This window comes from Peromyscus maniculatus, chromosome 12 (assembly GCF_049852395.1).
Source record: "Peromyscus maniculatus bairdii isolate BWxNUB_F1_BW_parent chromosome 12, HU_Pman_BW_mat_3.1, whole genome shotgun sequence".
Lineage (NCBI taxonomy): Eukaryota > Metazoa > Chordata > Mammalia > Rodentia > Cricetidae > Peromyscus > Peromyscus maniculatus.
In genome coordinates, this window is record NC_134863.1 from 67,844,212 (window position 1) to 67,864,246 (window position 20,035).

The 20,035-nt window shown below is 46.5% G+C and overlaps 1 protein-coding gene across 3 annotated transcripts in view; it reads left to right on the top strand.

Moving 5' to 3' along the window:
• The first annotated feature begins 842 nt into the window (after positions 1-842).
• Cxadr (CXADR cell adhesion molecule) overlaps positions 843-20,035 on the top strand; it is a 65,405-nt gene continuing 46,212 nt past the window's right edge. For all 3 annotated transcript variants that reach the window (XM_042259497.2, XM_006983592.4, XM_006983591.4), the window contains exon 1: positions 843-1,181. In XM_042259497.2, the coding sequence (XP_042115431.1) occupies positions 1,139-1,181 (43 nt within the window). In that variant the 5' untranslated portion in view covers positions 843-1,138. The remainder of the gene's footprint in view (positions 1,182-20,035) is intronic.

Here is a 20,035-nt window from a genome sequence, read left to right on the forward strand (position 1 = left end):
TATTCAATAAACAATATTCCTTTATTAGCTGCTACTGGATGAGCTCTTCCGATGTGCTCTGCGGGGTGCCAAGCATTTTTTTTTTCCAGGCATGACTTTTGCACCCAGACCCCCAGCTCTTAGCCATCGAACTGGTTGCTTCTATTTTCTATCTCCTGATATGGAGCTCTTGTGAAATTCCACATCTCTATAGTTAAAAATAAACATTATCTGGGAAGAGCAACCAGGAGCAAGCAGCAAGGACAAGCCTGAGGACAACAGCATGGGAGAGCCACGAGGCAGGACTGCAGACTCTTGAAATCCCAAATTCCCAAAGGGCCACTCCAGTTCGTTCACCCTACCTAACGCATTTAGCCATTCCCAGCCAGCCTCACTTTTAAAGCTCTCTTGTCTTTGTGGGCTAATTTCAGGGCTGAGTTGACTCATAAACACAAGGAGGAGAAAAGCCCAAAGTATTTGTTAAATCAGGAGCCGCATTTTATGGTTCCAGTGTATATACAGGAGCGGAAGAAAAGCCTTTCCCAAGCCGTTCTGCAGCAACCTATCTATGCATTCAAAAAGGAGGCGACAGATTCGCGGAGCTGTCGGATTGCTCAAGGGCACACCGGGGGCCCGCACTCCTGACCCTGGAATCCAGCGGCTGCTGGCGGGTGGAGGGTAGGAGCCTAGCTCGGTGTCTAGGGAGAGGGAGCAATTCTGGCCTGGAGCCCGCCCCGGGGGAGGGCGTGACTGCAGTTACAGCGGTGAGACTGGCAGGCTGGTTCCCAGTTCACAAAGCAGCGATTTAATCAAGGCAAGAAGGCTGCGCGCGGGAGGGGTGGGGGGAGAGCTGGAGGTGGCTCCCAGTGCAAGCAGGTGTAGGGCGCAAGGCTGCTGGAACTGGAAGGTTCCCTAGAGGGGGACGCGCACTGCGCCCAGTCTCCATGGTAACGCCAGGGCGCCAACACTGTGGGCTCTAGCCAAAGGGGCTCCGGACTGCTGCCGGAAGTGACGCGTTCACCTGCCGAGCTGGGGCGGGGCGCAGAGGTGCCTTCGCTGCTGCCACCGCCGGGAGCTAGTCGGGAGTGTACCGGGCTCTGGAAAAACCGAGGTCCCCGGCTAAGAGCGTTCACCTGCCAGCTACGACCGGGCCGCCTCCATGGCGCTCCTACTGTGCTTCGTGCTCCTGTGCGGGGTTGCGGGTGAGTGGGGCATCCCTCTGTCCCCGGTCCTTGGCGCTTGCAGCCCGCGGCCTCCCGGGAACAATGGGGCGTGGGGGGAGGGGGCGGCTCAATTTGGGGGCGCTGCTGCGGTGGTGGCGGGTGGGCACCCATGCACCGGTGGGGTGGTCTGGGCCGGCCACGCGCGCCACCCGGGAGAGTGCATCTGCCCGGGGAGCCGCGCAAGGGGCGTGGGGCGTCTGGGCGGCAGCGGAGCCGGGACCAGATCGCACCGCAGCGGTGGCGGTGGCTCCTGGAGCGACGTGCGGGGCGCGCCTCCAGGGCAGCTTACCCTGGGGGACCCACTTTGCTTTATCCGCCCTTGTTTTGTTTCCCGCCTCGGCCCCGGTGTTGGGTGCGCCAGCATTCCCCGATTTCCAAGCTCCCGGCTGCTCGAGTTTTTTTAGGTATCGGGTAGTCCAGGCGGGGAGGCTGAATTACAAACGCCATTATTGAGAGAAGACTGAGCCGTTCGGTGTCAATCGTCCTGGCTACCTCTAGGAACGGAGCACCCAAGCTGCGCTAGCCGGGTGGGTGGATTTTGGTCTCAAAGAACAGGCTAGCTCGACCGAGCAACCCCTAGACCGGGTATTAGGAAGCCGACGGTGTGAAACCGGTGTTGGGAAGGAGTTACCTCGGGTTTGTAATGAGTTGATTCATTTTTTTTTTTTTTTTAAAAGACGACGTTCAGGTGGTGAGTTGTGTGGCGTTAGGAATCGCTTATTAACATCTATCAGCGGCCGAACCTCTTTCCGGGAGACGAGAAAAAGGCATTTAGAAAAATGCCTGGACCCCAGGACGCACAAACATTTTGACATTTAGAAATTGCTTTTCCTAAGTGTGTTTTAACTAGTTGATGTCATTGAATATATATATATTAAGCATTTGGTAGAATTTTAAAACCAGATGGATCATAAAAAGGATTCACACGTTCAACTCTAGGAGGCACGCGCACACACAGTGTGGTCACCAAGGATGATTTTGGTGAGGGTCTCTGGAGCTGGGGAGGAGGCTGGGTCGGTGGCAGCTCTGTCTATTGGGATGGCTCTCTGCTTCCTGTTGAAATGTTAATTCCATTGTTGGATGCCACAGCTGTGAACATTACTCACGGGATCAACATTCTATTAACACATCTAATCTGTGGATCTGAAGCTTTGCTCCACCTCCACCTTTTTTGATACAGATCTTTTTTTAGGCTTGGCTGAAATTTTCGAAAGTAAATCTCCTGGAAAACATGAAGGGTCATTGAACCAGTCTACTTAGTGTATCCCACCTTTGTTTTGTAAGACAAACTCAGGTTGAGTACGTGAGGTGGTGTTTCCTGGAGGACATACATACTGTTTAGACCACGTCCAAAGCAGAAACTGTAGGAGACGGACCACCTTCCTTTTTTAGTTTTACTTTTATTTGATAAAGGAATGGGGTATTTTCTTTTTCTTCTGAAATACCTCTTTTATAGTCATTCTTCCTATTTTAGTATGCTTAGCCATTCAGTTCATACAGTGGGTGTTAGGGCGTAGTGGACGCATCATTAAAGGACAGATGTTTTCATCTAAACAGGACAACTATTTTCACTCCAGTTTTTCTGCTTAAGAGCTCAGGAGTTCCCCAGCCAACTCCCCCTCCCAAAAAAATACCCCCCCAACCCGAAATCCCAAACACCTCAGAAACTAATTGATTCATGGCTCTGAGTATTGGCTCTTAGATAAAGTGGTGAGAAGTCTGGTTCATTGCTAACACAATGGACTCATATTTGCAAAATGAGCTTTACTTATTGGATTCTGCAGGGCTATAGACATTGCCTTCCCAAGTTGTTTTGTTTTAAATAATTGCTTTTTATTTAATGTTCGTTGGTGTTTTGCCTGCATGAATGTCTGTGTGAGGGTGTCAGAAGCCCTGGAACTGGAGTTACAGACAGGTGTGAGCTGCCATGTGGGTGCTGGGAATTGAACCCAGGTCCTCTAGAAGATGAAGCAATCAGGGCTCCTAACCGCTGACCCATCTCTCCAGTCCAGTCCAGTCCAGCCCTGCCTGGCCTTTGCAAGTTTTAAAGGGTTTTGTGTTGTCCTGGATGCTGATGGGACTCTGAAAGTCTGTTTATTGCCTATGTAGTCGCAAGTCATATGATTAGGAGCAGTAGCAGAGCTGGAGCTGTAGTAGTAAGATTAAACTCTTGATTAAACAGTTATTAAGCATTTCCCCCCTCCCCCACTCCCACCCCCTCAGCAACCAGATCTGGTCTCCAGCTTACTGTGTTCGAGGATAACCTTGAACACTTGCTTTTCCTGCCTTTTTTTTTTTCAGTGCAAGGATTAGGTACTTAGGGCTTCAAGCATTCTACCAACTGAGCTACATACATTCACAGCCATAAAGTGCTACTTTTCTAATGGCTACTGTCTTTTAAGGGTCCAAGACTTGCCTGGAACTCACATGTGTAGACAGCAAATTTAGTCTGTAGTCCAAGGCTTGTCTGGAACTCACACGTGCAGACAGCAAATTTCGAGGCAGCCCTGCCTCAGCCTCTACCTCCTACTTGCTAGATTTACAGGAGAACGGCCCCATGCCTGACTCTCGGGCTACTGTATACACATTCCTTTAATCTCTCAAGCAGCACTGGAGGGTATGTATTATAGTCGTTTCTATTGTATGGGTAGAGAAACTGAGGCATGGAGTGGTTGTGTAAATTACTGTGCAACAGTCACATTGTGCGCTTCCTTCTGCTGTCACTGTGAGATTATACCTTTGAAACCGCCTCTTTTCTCTTTGATTACCTCTAATTGATATCCTCAGTTCCAACACGGGTCACCCGTCACTTAGGAGGAACCTGCTGTAGGTCTGACCATGGGTCAAATATTGAATGCTTTTATGACTAGCCTTTTAATTTCATGGTTTTGGTTGAGTGTTTTTGAGTCACTGTAAGGAGTCCAGTGTTTTTCCGGGCTTAGGACACTGTTGGAGGAAAATATTGTGCCTGAATGTATCTCATGTACCTGAAGTAGTTTTGTTTTCGGAGAGTGTTTCATGTAGCCCAGGCTGGCCCCTAACCAAGGATGGGCTTTGAATGCCAGATTCTTCTGCTCCACTTCCCACGTAGTGAGATTACAGATGTGAACTATGAAGTCCAGCCGGCACCAGTATTTCTTGTCTTTAAAAAAAACCTCAGCTGGGTGTAATGGCACACACCTTTAATCCCAGCAGTCTGGAGGCAGAGGCAGGTGGATCTCTGTGAGTTCAAGGACAGCCTGGGATATATAGAGAGAACAAAAACAAAATGAAGCAATAAACAAAACAAACAAAACCACCCAAACCTGAAACAGCTAATTCTTTGAGGGTTTCATACACATGTATATGATGGATGCATTTGGTCTCATCAACCTCCTTCTAATCTTCCCAGATGGCTCCCTTCCCCCGCCATGTCCTCCCAATTTCATGTCCTTTTACAGCTCAATGAGTCCACTCCATGCTGGCCATATGTGCATGGGTGTGAGCCATGGCACTGGAGCATGTCTACATGTGCAGGAATGGAGAACCATGCACTGGAGCATGTCCATGTGCAGGGATGGAGAACCATGCACTGGAGCATGTCCGCATGTGCAGGGATGGAGAACCAAGCACTGGGGCATTGACAACCTACCAAGGTCAATTCCCTGAAGATAAGCAACTCTCTCTACTCCGGTGGCCTTCAGCTGCCAAAGCATCCTCAGCTATGGGTGAGGAGGCCTCCCCGAGTCCCTCCTCATCTGTGATGGAAACTTGACTGGCTTGGTCTTAGTGCCAGCATTTCAGAAAGTTTGCTCAGTAACGGGGTACTGCTGGTTTTCACTGTACCAATGTGAGTAAAACTTAAAACACCCCGATTTGCAGTCACTTACTAGGCATTTGATGGGTGGCTAAGCCACAGTCAGGTACACCTCAGTTGCATTGTGTGTGCAGAACAGGTGTACTGAGGAAGAGATTGGTAAGATGTTGATCAGAGGATGTGTTATTTCCAGTGGATCAGAGGAATAAGTTTAGGAGATGTATTTGAGCACACTGACCATAGTTAATAACATAGTCTTGAAAATGGCTGAGTAGATTTTAACTGTTCTTACCACAAAAAGTAAGTATGAGGTAATTGTCTATTACATGGCTTGATAGAGTCATGCCAGGGCACACTGGTGTGCTCCTCCCTTCCAGGCTGCCTCCTCCCTCTTGTGCTCCCTCCTCCTCCTCCCATTGATCCCTGGCTCGCTCTCCTTAGGTAACTTGGACTATTAGGTAGGCAGGCTGCTTGGCAGTCACCCTCTTGCCTCAACTTCCTGAAAGCTGGGATTAGGGGATTCTAGGAGTGAGCCTCCATACTGCCATCTCACTGTTCTGGTCTAGCCTCTGCTGTGTTTGTGTCTTTGAAATCCCCCAAACCTTGGTTGGATGCTTCCCAGCCACCCGACTTGTCCTTTTCTGCTTTCCGCGTCAGCTTTCCCATGGTGTCCTGAATGCGGGCGACCTCATATCTGTTGCTGTAACCTTCAGCTGGTTGACACAACATGAAGATGCATTCCAGCTCAGCTCCCTTTGCATTCTGAACTACTATTTCCCTCTTCTCTCCTTCCCTCCATTTCTACTTCCCTTTCTTTTTCTTGCCCCCGACTCCCATCTCATTCTTTCTGAAGTCTCTTTCTGTTGCTAGAGCAGGTTAACCTGAAATGTGCTCTGTAGCCCAGGCTGGCTTTGAACTCACGGCAGTCTTTCTGTCTCAGCCCCCATCGCCCCCAACTGCTGGGATCATCGACATAAGCTACCGCCCCCACTTGAGTTACCACTGACATGACAGTCAGTTTTCATTTGCATACCTTAGATTTTTCCACGTTGCTAAGTAAACTTTCCATTAATTAATAGATCAAAGGGTCTATTCATTCAAGTATTTATGGCTTACTATATACTGTGCTCAGTGCTAGGTGCTTCTACAATAGTGTATGATATGGCAAATTGTAAAAGGTATCAACAAAGATGTGGGGATTTGCAATGAAGGATATATGGCGTGTCTTGGGGGTTGAGATATAAAATATGTGACAAATACTGTTGAAACCTTTATTGTACATGAGTCATTAAGATGGCTGAGGGTGGGGCCTGAGGTTTTTTTTTTTTGGTTAACAAGTGCCATATGATGTCACTGCTGACCATGGTTAGTGGACAGAGATGTAAAGGCTGTTTTGAGAGCTTGGCAGAAAATTATAGGTTGGTCGAGTCAGCCCTGCCCACCCATGATCCTGAGCGGCTGGTGGAGTTGTGAAAGTTCTCGAATGGTAGCGATGCAGTCCTTCTGGAGGCAGGTAGTTCTGCCAGCGCCAGGGGGACGGCTGGCCTGGCCTGATCGGAGCAGGAATGCCCCCTGCAGATGCGCTGCGGCCATGTTGAGCTTCCCCTTGGGTCTGGCAAGCGTTTTTGGGAGATGTGGTAGTGAAACCTTCTGTCCGATTCCTTGTACGAAAGGCAGAACTTGGAGAGAAGCAGTGCAATTTCTGGCTTGATTTTTGTGGTGGTATCACAGTCTAGGGGGAGAATAAAGAAAAGTGTAAGTGTGTGTGTGTGTGTGTGTGTGTGTGTGTGTGTGTGTGTGTGTGTGTGTGTGCTTTTTTGAGACAGAGTTTCTTTGTGTAACATCCTTGGTTGTGCTGGAACTTTCTTTGTAGACCAGCCAGCGGATCTTGCCTTTTCTCTCTCCAGATCTAAACATCTCAAAAACCTTGTTATTTGAATATTGTTCCTCCTGCAGATGAACTCCTGAACCCTTTGGTTGCTCGGGGATGACACACTTCTGTCTCATCTCTTACTTCTGGACCTCATCGGTGATGAGCTTACGCCTCTGTATGCTTCCAACCCCGTTTTTCTAGACCCTTCCTCACTCTTCTTTTCCTGTCTTAACCAAATTTTTTGCAGCAGCTGCCTGCGATTCCTGACTCTGTCGCCTCTTTTCATGTCACATGCTTCTGTGAAGCTGCAGTTGTTGTATACACCAAAGTTACTGCTGTGGCCACATCACACCTTGCCTCTTAAACCTTGCCCCAGAAATAGCTTTACTGGTACTAGAGAGATGGCTCAGTGGTTAAGAGCAGTGGCTGCTCTTTTTTGTTTTTTGAGACAGGGTTTCTCTGTAGCTTTGGAGCCTTTCCTGGAACTCCCTCTGTAGACCAGGCTGGTTCCAACTCATAGAGATCCACCTGTCTCTGCCTCCCTAGTGCTGGGATTAAAGACATGCGTCACCACCACCCAGCCTCAGTGGCAGCTCTTCTAGAGGACCCAGGTTCAATTCCCAGCATTTATGTGGTGGCTCACAATCATCTGTAACTCTAGAATCGACCACCCTGTTCTAGCCTCCATGGCACCGCATGCTCCTGGTGCCTATATATGCAAAATAGCCATACCTAGAAAATTAAAAGTAAACCCTGTTAAACAGTCTTCCCCTCTTGGGCTGTTGCTTACTTTCCACCCTGATAATCAGTCTCTTTCCTGTCTTGCTAATCTTGATGGGCTGTCCTCAGTTTCCCACTTGGGCCGTACATGCAGGTTTCCCGGGATGTATGGTCTCGGCTCGAATGCCTACGCTGACAGCCTCTGGTCTATTTCTCGTCTCTCACGGCCTTTACCCTATCACACCACTCACTCACCAGCCCCACTCAGACTTCCCCCTTCCCTGAGCACTATTCCTCCTGACATTAAATTCCTTTTCGGTCATCAGAAATCTCTGGCGGAAGTGTGGGGATTTGACTCCGCTCTTTCATCTGCTCGCATCCCTCCAGCCCTGAGCTGTTCAGGTCCTAACCACAGAGTATCTGTTAAACTTGGTGAAATACCTTCACAGCTGGCCTTGCTTAGGTGAACTTTTCCCTGTGCTCCAGGCCGATCCCTCTAACACCAGGCACACCTTATTATGACTGGTTTTTTTTTTTTTCCTCGCCAGACTGATTCTTTCATGAGATAAGGTACTGTTTAGGCCCTCGCCAGCTGATATCGGAACTGTGCACATTCACTGGCCATGTGCCGGAAGGTCTGCAAGACACTTGGGAAGGACCTAGAGTAGAAAGAGTGTTTGAAGGTCAGAGGTGGTGGGTGGAAGAGCTGAGGGAGGCCGGGCCGGGTCTCCGACCTGGCCAGCTCTGGGTCAGCTCTGCCTGGGTGGTCAGGAATGGAAGGAGTCAGTTTCTACTGCAGCTCAAGCTTTGGGATTCTGTGTCTCGTCTGTTCTTTTCCTCCACTGGCTGCCAGGTTTCCCCAGTCCACACACAAGCCATTATCAGGTGAGAACTGATCTTTTCGTGAGTAAATAAAGGAAAGACTTAAGCTGGGGCTGTCGACTATGTTCGTTCAGTGGTCAGAAAGTCATGGATGTGAACGCTGAAATAATAGCCAGCAAATAAGTAGCAGCTAACCAGAGCGAACTTAGAACCTTCCTTGGCTTCTTGGTTTTCGTCTAACTTACACTCACTCCTTAGGAAAAGAAATCCAATAGTCTAAAACAGTGGTTCTCAACTTGTGGGGCCAGACCCCTTTGAGGTTGCATATCAGATAGCCTGCATTATCAGATATGTACGTTACTGTTCATAATAATAGCAAAATTACAGTTATGAAGTAGCAATGAAATAATTTTATGGTTGGGGATGGATCATCACTGTACTAAAGAGTCACAGCACTAGGGAGATTGAGAACCACGGCTCTAAAATGATGGTTAGATTGGTTTTTAGATGTAGATTTTCTTCTTGAAGCTGGAGAGAGAGAGAGAGAGAGAGAGAGAGAGAGAGAGAGAGAGAGAGAGAGAGAGAGAGAGAGAACACAGTCAGTAAAAGTGCTTGACATGCGAGCATAAGGACCTGAGTTCAGTCCCCAGAACTCATAAACAGCCGGATGTAGTGGCATGCACTTAGAATCACAGCACTAGGACAGGAATATCGGCCGCTCCTTGGCTGGCCTAGCCTCCATGGTGAGCTCCCAGGCCAAGAGACTGTCTCAAAAAAAAGCCACGGTGGATGGTGCCTGATTGTCCTTTGACCTCCACATACATATATATCTGCATACACGTGTGTACCTGTACACACATGTATACACATGTACAAAAGATGTTTTCTATTTCCTTATTCACGGTGTCTTGTTAGGTCTCACCTTTCCAGAGTGATGGGATCACAGAAATCTACCATGGTGTCTCTGGAGTTAGATCATTTCCTAGAGACTAGGGAATAAAGAGGAGGAAGCTTTCCAACTTCTTTCTTTTCTTCGTAATTTCTAAATTGGGTTGAAATTACAGATGGAGGAACTGAGGAGTGTGGGTGCTCCCCTTGGCACAGTGATACGATTTCTTCAGGAAGCTGGAACCAGCCTCATGGTTCTTCCCGGACTCTGTTACTCCTGTTTTCTGCAGATTTACTTTTTCTAGCCCATTACTGACTCCTGGCTAATGGAGAACAAAGTTAAACTGGTTTTCCATTGAGTAACAGCAGATGATGAAGGCGGAGAAGGTAACTATGGAGGAGGCCAAGAAGGTAACATTGTATCTCCGATGCTTTCCGGCTCCTTTCATTCTCGGCCATTGTGATTTGGAATAAGGGGTTAGCTAGGTTAGAGCGCAATTCTTAAAGGGCTCGACTGGAGTCAGCATGTTTGCACTTGGTTATAATTGAGAGGTTGCTTGGAGAAGACTGCTTCCTACTCCCTTGCAGGAACGGAAGGAAGGGAAACCATGGCAGTCTGTTTGGGGGTTTATTGTTATAACTGTCAGGGTTCAGTGTGTGTTCTTTAACCATGGCGGTCTGTTTGGGGGGAGTTTATTGTTATCAGTGTCTGGGTTCCGTTTGTGTTCTTTAACCATGGCGGTCTGTTTGGGGGGAGTTTATTGTTATCAGTGTCTGGGTTCAGTGTGTGTTCTTTAACCATGGCGGTCTGTTTGGGGGCTTTATTGTTATCAGTGTCAGGGTTCAGTGTGTGTTCCTCAGTGTTTGAGAAAAGGGTTTGGCACAGTTAAGTGAACTAACATGCACATAATGAGGAAATACAGATGTCTTTGGAAAAAAGTCCATTTCCCTGACGAGAAAGATGTTTAGACTACAAGAAGGAAAGAGACATGTGGATACTGTTGCACCTTCTGAAGACACAAGTGTGCTTTCCTGGGAGCTTTCCAGGTTTTCCGAGGAACAGATAGATGCCTTGACTCACAGATGACCCTCTGTCAAGGACTGCTAAGGGATATCCAGAAGCTGGGAGCCAAATGCCATGAGTCCTGTCTCTGCCAAGTCCTTAGAGTGAAGACTGTCACCAGTGTCTTCAGACTTACAGAAAAGAATGTTTTGAATTTGAAAACCAGGAAGTCCCCGTGTTTTCAAGTGGGCTAGACATAAACTTTCACCTTGTTTTGTGCCGGGGGAGTGTTGCAGTAAGGAGTGAGGAAACTCTACTTGTTCGCTGCAGACGTGATCAGTTCAAACCAATCTAGAGCTGGGTGGTGGTGGTGGTGGTGGTGGTGGTGGCGGCGGCGGCGGCGGCGGCGGCGGCGGCGGCGGCGGCGGCGGCCGCCTTTAATCCCAGCACTCAGAGGCAGAAGCAGGTGGATCTCTGAGGCCAGCCTGGACTACAGAGTGAGTTCCAGGACAGCCAGGGCTGTTACACAGAGAAATCCCGTCTTGAAAAAAACAAAACAGAAAACAAACAAAACAAAACAAAACAAAACAATCTAGACTGCATTGAGTCTGGGATAGAGAAGTGAATATACCCTGTTTCTGTTCTGTTCTTTGATGTGGTCTCAGTGTGTAGACCAGGTTGGAGTTGATCTTCCTGCAACCAGCCAATCACAGCCTCTGGAATTCTGTGCCTGCAGGAATGTGCCACCGCTCAGGGTTCCTTGTTTTTGAAAAACAATTTTATTTGAATCTATTCTCTTAATAGCTTTGGGATAAGAAGGACATCTATCATTTGAAGTTATTGGAATCAAAGCTTTCATCCAGTTCACTATGGCCATGATTTCCGTCAGTGCTGTGCAATGGAAATGGGAATGCATATTACATATGCTATTAGAAATTTTCTTTCAGCCATATCTAAAAAGAAAAGGGGAAGTTGAGAGTAACTTTTAATCTGGTTTATATAAAACACATTTCATATATGATCAATTAAATGAAATTTGCTTAGTGTCTCTATTTATAGCTCATTTCAGCTTGCATTAGGCACTTGTCCAGAAGTAGCTGGCAGTTACCATACTGGCCAGCATAGATCTAGAATGCAAAGTGATACTTCTATAGTCAGCCCTAGGATGGACACCTGCTTTGAAAATGCACAAAGCAGTGTGTCATCAAAATTAACGGAGTATGGCTTTGGATTGTTCTTGTGGTTTTACCTTTCATATAATTATGCGTGTCACATAGTATTTTCTCTTGGCAGTGAGCTAAATAAAGTCTCTTGTTTCTTACTCAGTTTCTTTTAATCGTCAGAGCAATTGTTACATGCATACAAAAATATGTCAGCACCCCTTATTTGATGATTATGAACATTACACATTTTACATGGAAGACAGAAAAAATAAAATATGTACACAAAAATTACTGCCTGAAACTTGCCCATTGAGGAAAATAAATGCATTTGTGGAAAAGTGCCAAATAAACAGGATACAGTGACCCTGGTAATGGAGGAGGGGGAGTTTGAATTCACTTTGGGACATTGGGAAGGCATTTATACCATGATTAAAGCAGACAAAGCTATACCAGTTTAGACATGCGTATCACAGAATGTAAGTGACCTTTTCTGTACCGATTTGCTATTTTTTTTTAAATAAGACGAAAGAAACACTATATACTGATTTTAGTATGTCCATTTGTTAAGTTTCTTATTTCATTCCAATGTTTTCTTTACTGCTTTTGCCAAGTAGCTTCTTTCCAGGCTTATGTTAATGAAAAAGGAAGAGAAGTGGGCTGAGATTTTTATGAGCAAGGAGGCAAGGAGATTTCCTAAAATGGAGCGATATACATAGCATTTCATGAAGGTGATAAAAAATATTCACCATGGTAACCATTCTACTTTTACCCACAGTGCATTGCATTTGTTTTGTCAGACACGTTTGAAATTAGCAGCTGTGTAGTGGTGACCAACGGGAAGACAGTGTTCTGCTTAGATAAGAAAGGGCTACAGTCAGTGGTCAGAGGCGAAACATCAATGCAGCCTTTCAAGAGAGGGTCTTTGTGAGGGATTGCGAGAGGGAGGGTCTCAATCCGGTTCAGCCCTGCTTATATCTGTGTGCTCCCGGCCTGCCTTTCTTCCCATGGTTATTTACGTTTTCCGTATTCCTGGATTCTAAATTCTCTATTAAATATTTCTTACAAGCAATCTCAGTTCCTGCAGGGGTTTGAAGGAAAGAAGGTGTATTTTTTGCTGAGGTGTTGCGGTGGGCTTCGGGGGGTAGAAATGGAGCCACCGTTCTGGGAGGGAGATGTTTTCTTCTTTAATTTCTTGCACCCAGTGTAAATTTAGCTGTAATCGTACTGTGTAAATTTCCGGTCTTTCGGGTGTCTTACCCTGTGTTTCCAGGGTTTTGTTTCTCTGAGGGTTTCATCCTTAAGTCTGAGCGTTCTACGGCATGCTTCCCTTTTTACTCTATTTTCCTGCCTTTCCTATTGACTGACAAGCATGCTCAACATTTCTCATTTCAAACAACCTTTACTTGGACAGGATCTCAATCTGTCTACTGTTTTTGTCCTCTTCTCGGAGGCCCTGTTCCTCAAAATCATGGTCACTTCCATTTCTCCTTGGACCCTCCAGGCATTCTCGTCAGATGTATCCCAGTCTACATCCACAGAGCTAAGCTGGAGTGGACCTAGTGATCATCAAAACCAGTGGATACATTTTAGTGTTGCTCCTTTTCCTAATAAATGTTGAGTTCTTTTTGTTTGGAAAACCCTAGTACTAAGTGTTATAGATAAAAGACCCAGAGGGGTCTGTATCCTAATAGGAGGGATGGGTTTGGTCCATTCATTTGTTATATATCGTGCTGGCTAGTATTATCTCAACTTGACACACAAACTAGAGTTATCTGAAAGGAGGGAACATTGAGAGAATGCCTCTGTAAGATATGGCTGTAAGGCATTTTCTTAATTAGTGATGGATGGGGAGGGCTCAGCCCATTGTGGGTGGGGCCATCCCTAGGCTAGTGGTCCTGTGTTGTACTAGAAGGCAGACTGAGCAAGCCATGTGGAGCAAGCCAGTAAGCAGCATTCTTCCATGGCCTCTGCTCAGCTCCTGCCTCCAGGTCCCTTCCCTGCTTGAGTTCCTGTCCTGACTCCCTTCAGTGATGAATAGTGCTGTGGAAGTGAAAGCCAAGTAGAATCTTTCCTCCCTAATTTGCTTTTTGGTCATGGTGTTTCATTGCAGCAATAGAAACCCTGACTAAGACTTATAGGCATGCACCACCATGTCCAGTTTATGGCATGGTGGAGATCTAACCCAGGGTTTCCTGCCTGCCAGACAAGTCCTTTGCTAACTAAGCTATAATTCCCACCTGACGTGGGCTTTTAAGATGACAGTGTATTGTCTACTGCCCTCTGTTTATTGAAGAGAGAACACCAGTTTGTGTTGGAGCTTGTCCTTTGAATATTTTTTCTAACTGTGTGTCTGTGTGTGAGTGTATGTGCCTGAGAGTTTGGAAGCATTGGATACCTGGAGGTAAAGTTCCAGGCAGTTCTAAGCTGCCTGACAAATGCTGGGAATGGAACTCTGGGCCTCTGGAAGAACAGTATGTGTGTTGTTGGTTGTTTTTATTCTTTACTCTTTGGGGGGGCCCACCACCCAGCTCCCAAACAAATCACATGGAGACTTATTCCTACTTACGGATACCCGGCCTTAGCTTGGCTTGTTTCTAGCCAGCTTTTCTTAAATGATCCCATTTATCTTTTCCCTCTGGGCTTTTATCTTCCTCTATTCTCTATACCTTTCTTCACTTCCTACTCTGTGGCATGCTGTGTAGCTGGGTGGCTGGCCCCTGATATCCTCCTCTCCTCCTCCTTTTCTCATTCCTCCATCTTCCCTTCCCAGATTTCTCCTTCTCTTTATTCTCTCTGCATGTCAGCCCTGCCTAGTTCTCTCTCCTGCCTACCTATTGGCCATTCAGCCCTTTATTAGACCAATCAGGTGTTTCAAACAGGCAAAGTCACACAGCTTCACAGAGTTAAACAAATGCAACATAAAAGAATGCAACACATCTTTGCATCATTGAATAAATGCCTACAGCATAAACACATGTAATACATCTTCAACTAATATTCCACAAAAATATGTGTTCTTAACCACTGAGCCAACTCTTCAGACCCTGGTCTAGTCTTGTGTGCATTATTTTATTTGATCCTATAGTGATGTAGGCATTATTACAATTTATTAGTCCATTTTCCAACACAGGTCTCACTGCACAGCCCAGGTTGGCCTTGAACTCACAAATATAGACTAGGCTAGTCTCAGATATATGGTGATCCTCCTGCCTCAGCCTCCTGAGTGCTGGGATTTAGGAATATACCACTGTGCCTACATGGCATTATTACTATTTATTTTCATCTTAAATGTGAAAACATCTAGTCACCATGAGACTATAAATTGCTTACAGGCAATTTTATAAGCCAGCTTTGAGTTTGAACTCAGATCTGACCTTGCAGCCCTAACTGTTCATTGGGTAAGTTGCTTCTGTGATTCAAGTTGTCGAGAGGTAGAGTCTGAGCTGCTAAGCTGTTGTCATGATGATGGCAGGAGGTAGAAAGGGATGATGGCAGGTGTCTTTTTGGTCGATTGATGGACTACACTTAGAGCACATTTAATACTGAAATAGATAATTTAGTTCAACGCCTTTATGCCTAAGGTCCAGAGAGGCAACCTGTCCGAAGTGACCCAGACACAGCTCTGTGTGTATGTGTGTGTATGTGTATACCAAATTTGACAACAGACTACCAGTCCTCTATTTATTTGTCTGCTAAAAAGAACAATCCACCTGGACTCTGAACCACTGTACTCTGCCTGAAGTCCTGCTTGGAAGTTTAGTGTAGGGGTTGCGGAGATGGCTCAGCAGTTAAAAACGGGCACTGCTGTTGCAGAGTTCTCAAGTTCAGGTCCCAGTATCCATGTCTGTGTGGCTCATGACTACCTGTAACTCCAGCTCCAGGGCATGCGATACCCTCTTCTGGCCTTTGTGGGTACTGCAGTCAGGTGTACAAACTCCCACACACACTCACATCACTCGCTCACATGTATGCATGCACACAATTAAAAATAAAGTATCAATTAAAAAAAAAAAAAGAAGCGAGCCGGGCGGTGGTGGCGCACGCCTTTAATCCCAGCACTCGGGAGGCAGAGCCAGGCGGATCTCTGTGAGTTCGAGGCCAGCCTGGGCTACCAAGTGAGCTCCAGGAAAGGCGCAAAGCTACGCAGAGAAACCCTGTCTCGAAAAACCAAAAAAAAAAAAAAAATAAAAAAATAAAAATAAAAATAAAAAAAGAAGCTTAGTATAGAAGAGGGTCCGCGCATATTTCAACCCCTCCCCCACCTTGCAGATCAAGAGGGTTTCTGATGATGGACTAGGCATTTGGGTTGTAGTAGAGGATCCCTGTTCTGTCCCCTCCTCCATACGGGTTGACTGTGGCTGAGATGTAGGCAACCACATTGATTTGTGTTTTGCTGCATTCTAAGTTAAGCTATGTTTCAATGTCTCCGATGCTTTGTCAGATGGAGATACCATGAATATCTCTGTCGTGGAGTTGTTAGTGAGAATTCAGAGTTCTCCTCTAGATTAGTGGTTCTCAACCTTCCTAATGCTACAGTGCTTTAATAATACGGTTCCTCATGTTGTGGTGATCCCCAGCTATAACATTATTTTCACTGCTGCTTCATAACTGTAATTTTGCTACTGTTATGAATCGTAATGCAAATATCTGATATGCAGATGGTCTTAGGCGACCCCTGTGAAAGGGTCGCTTGACCCCCAGGTTGAGAACCTCTACTATAGAGCATTTTGAAAAGTGCAAAGCATTTAATGAGTCTTCTTCCTGTTTATTAAGATGATGCTTTTGAGCTGGGTATTGTGGTGTACAGCTACAGTCTTGGCACCCAGGGTCTAAGGTAGGAGGGTCTCAAGTTTGAGGTCAATTTGAGCTACACAGTGAGACCCTGTCTCAAAAAGTCACCTTCCCTTGCAAAAGATGGTGGTTTTCATCCCACCATATTTCCTGGGTACTGGGTATTCGATTCTCCTTGGTGTGGGGTGTCAACCCTGCTGTTGATAAAATGCCAAGTACCCTTGTGCTAGTTCTTATTGTTGCTAATTTATCTATTAACTTTCTTATCTCAGCAGACAGAAGTGACAATTGAACAACATTTAACCACTCCCCTGCCGATCTACCTCATCTCTTTCCCTCCCTCCTCTTCCTCAGGACAGGTCTCTGTTCAGCTTGGTGTGACCTGAAATTCCTGGTACGGCCCAGGCTGACCTCAAACTCCTGATGCTCGAGTCTCGGGCTCTGAAATTCAGGGGTTGCATGTGTGTGCCGGGACTGCATGTGTGTGCCGGGACTGCATGTGTGTGCCGGGTCTGCATGTGTGTGTGCCAGGACTGCATGTGTGTGCCGGGATTGCATGTGTGTGCCGGGACTGCATGTGTGTGTGCCGGGACTGCATGTGTGTGCTGGGATTACATGTGTGTGTGCCACTGTGCCCAGCCCAGCCCAGCCCAGTCCCCCCCCTTCCTTTCTTCTCTGGTAGAAAAGCCGGGTCAGTCAGGTGACTTTCTAAGCATTACTAATCCCAGAGGAACTTCCTGGCAGGACAGTTGGCACAGGTTGGTGAAACAGGAAGGAATCGATCCCAAGAGCATAGATCACAGCTTTGTTTTGGCACAGGCCTGACTTCTCTGTGATTTCTCCACCAGTAGCAACTCCGTAGTATTGGTGACTAAACTACAAAAATCTGCTTGTCCTTATTAGTCACTGTAATATGTGGGTTGCTGGTTGGTTTAATTTCCTTCTTGAAGTTAGGCCAGAGAGGCTTCTTCTCGTTGTCTTTAAAGTCACTGTAAAATCCAGCGAAGTCTCCACGGGATGCTCTGAAAGGGAAGTTTCGGGTGATGGCTGACCTTTCACATAAGCACATTGTGTAATAGTTTTCGAAAATAACAGACCCCGACTTTCGGGAAGTGAAACGAAAATGCCAGAGTTATCAATCTGAAGATCCACGATCTTCTAGAAAAGGGGACTGCCGCCCTGCTGAGGGATATCTCAGCGGGATCACTGCAGAGCGAGGGCAGATGGCCTGACATTGCGCAAACCAGGTTCAGGTCCGAGCAGGTTTCTGATTTTAAGGGAGTTAAGGCTGTGTTGATGGTGGAGGAAGAAAGGAGGACATAAAACCACTCTTTTGAGTTCTCCCACACTGGAAGAGGCATTCTGTGCCAAGGTGGCTAGGTGAGCCAGCTTCCGAGGCCTGGGAGCTAAGAACGTTATCAAATTGTCTGGCATGGGAGGCATTCTGTTAGTAACATATGTTACTTCCTACTGAAGAACAAGGAACGGTGTCTGTGCTGCCAAAAAAAAAAAAAAAAAAAAAAAAAAGTAAAACAGAGTTGGTGATTGTTACAGAACTTGATTTAAAAACAGTATTTCCAGCTGTGCTGTCTTAGGATGCACACGGCTGTAAATGCATGCATTTCACAGCGGCACCGGCGGCTTTCTGTGGCTGGGCCATGTTGGCATCTCCACATTCTGTATCATTATTGCTCCCATCATCTTCTTCAGGCTTCTTCTCTCCCATCCTTGCAGGGACCTCCTGACGCCTGGGCGCTGGGAGGTGCAGCAGACAACCCTTCAGGTCTTTTGGGGAAGGGCCCTTAGTTTGACCTCGTCTCTTTTTATCAGCCCCGTCGGCCTTTTGTTTCGGCAAGGTGGCCGTGGCGAGGATGGGTGCAGAGGAAGGGTTAGTTTGTCTCCAGTTGATGGGGCTGCTGTGTCTTCTCTTTTGTTGTGTTTTTTAACTGTATGGATGACGGTGTAGACCTAACTCAGTGAGATTACTGTGACCTCTCTTTAAAACAGCAACCATGCCTGGAGTGGCACACCCCATTATTTTATTCATTCATTCATTCATTCATTCATTCATTCATTCATTCATTTATGGAGGCAGCGGTAGGTGGATTTCTGTGAGTTCATGGCCAGTATGATCTACAAGTGAGTTCCAGGACAACCAGGGCTGTTACACGAAGAAACCCTGTCTTCAAAAAAAAAATAAATAAATAAATAAAAAAGCAAAAATACAAAGCAGCAACCTTCAGGACATGGTTGACATTTCTCTAAAAGCAGGCTCCTAAGTGAATTCTTTGTAACAGTTGACATTAGAGTCATTCCCAAGAAACTAAATAAACATGAGAGATGTTTGAAAGCTAAGAAACATTTATTTATTTTTTAAACAAAATTTCAATTTTGCAAGCTTTCCCTGAGTCCATGACCAGCATGGACGACAAAGGGAATTGTGAAAGTCCAGAGCAAGGGCTGGGAGTGTAGAGTTGGTAGGATGTTTATCCAGTATGTGCAGTGCCCTGGGTTCAATCCCCAGCAAAGCATTAATGGGGTGTGATGGGGCACGCCTGTAGTCCCAGTTCTTAGGAGGTGGAGGAGGGAGGCTCTGGAGTTTAAGATTATAAGGTCACTCTAGGCGGTGTGGGTGAGTTCCAGGCCAGCCCAGGTGATATGAGACAAAAACCAACAACCGCCCAACCCCAGATGTTTTGCTCTTGTGGTAATATTTGGAAAATGACTAGATTTTGGAGTGAGACCTGCCTGCGTGCTTACTTTCCTTTTGCTTTATTTCCTGGGACACCTCAAAGACAAGCAACTTTTCCTCATCTCTTCCAGAATAGCTTCCCATAAAAGTTTTCTCAGTACCGTCTCTCGTGTTAAATAGTTGTATGTAAAGTAAATACATGTCCGTTTCTTCCCAGGTTTGCTAACATTTCCTTAAAATAACAAGTGTTCTGTGTCTAAGCATATGACCGGCTTGCTTGTACTGGTCCTTTCTGTATGTCCTCACAGTCCGCAGCCTCCTGCTTTTCCAGGAAGGTCTGATGGTCCCCACTTGCATCCTGATCCCTCTTTATTTCACCTACCTCGGTTCAAATCCCCCTTCCCACTGCCAGTGTAGCGGCTTTAAGTACTTGCTATGTCCAGAGATGATTGAGGGAGATTTAGGACGTATCCTCTGGCGATGTGGCTCCGGGGTATGGGTAAGTACGTGAAAATATGTGCTTCAGGGAAGGACGAACAATTACCTAGAATGAAGGAACTGGATAAGAGGAGGAGACAGCAGTTGACACTCTCTGCCTGTGGGGATCAGGGATGCTTGAGGGAGGAGGTGACAGGTTAGATGCACTCTCATAGGAGGTAGGAAAGTGAACTAACATGGTGTGTTCTGCACCTCAGTCCACCCGTTGTATCTTCTGGGTTATTTCTCTAGGGACAGCAGATCAGGGAGTTTGTCTGTGTATTCCTTCTGGGGACCCTAGACCAAAAAATTTCCCTGATGTCTTCCATCTTTAGTAGAGAGTGGACTCATTCACACCCCCTTCCAATTGCACTTATCTTGTTACTTGTCCCCCTCGTTTTGAAATGTACCACCTTTCCTCTGTAGTGGACCCTCCGTTCCCCTTCTCTAATTCAAGCATACTTTGTGCCAGTGAGCTCTCCTCCTCCTCCTCCTCCTCCTCCTCCTCCTCCTCCTCCTCCTCCTCCTCCTCTTCCTCCTCCTCCTCCTCCTCCTCCTCCTCCTCTCAGTACCTCAGATTTGTGATCTGCTTATCTCTAGACATCCAA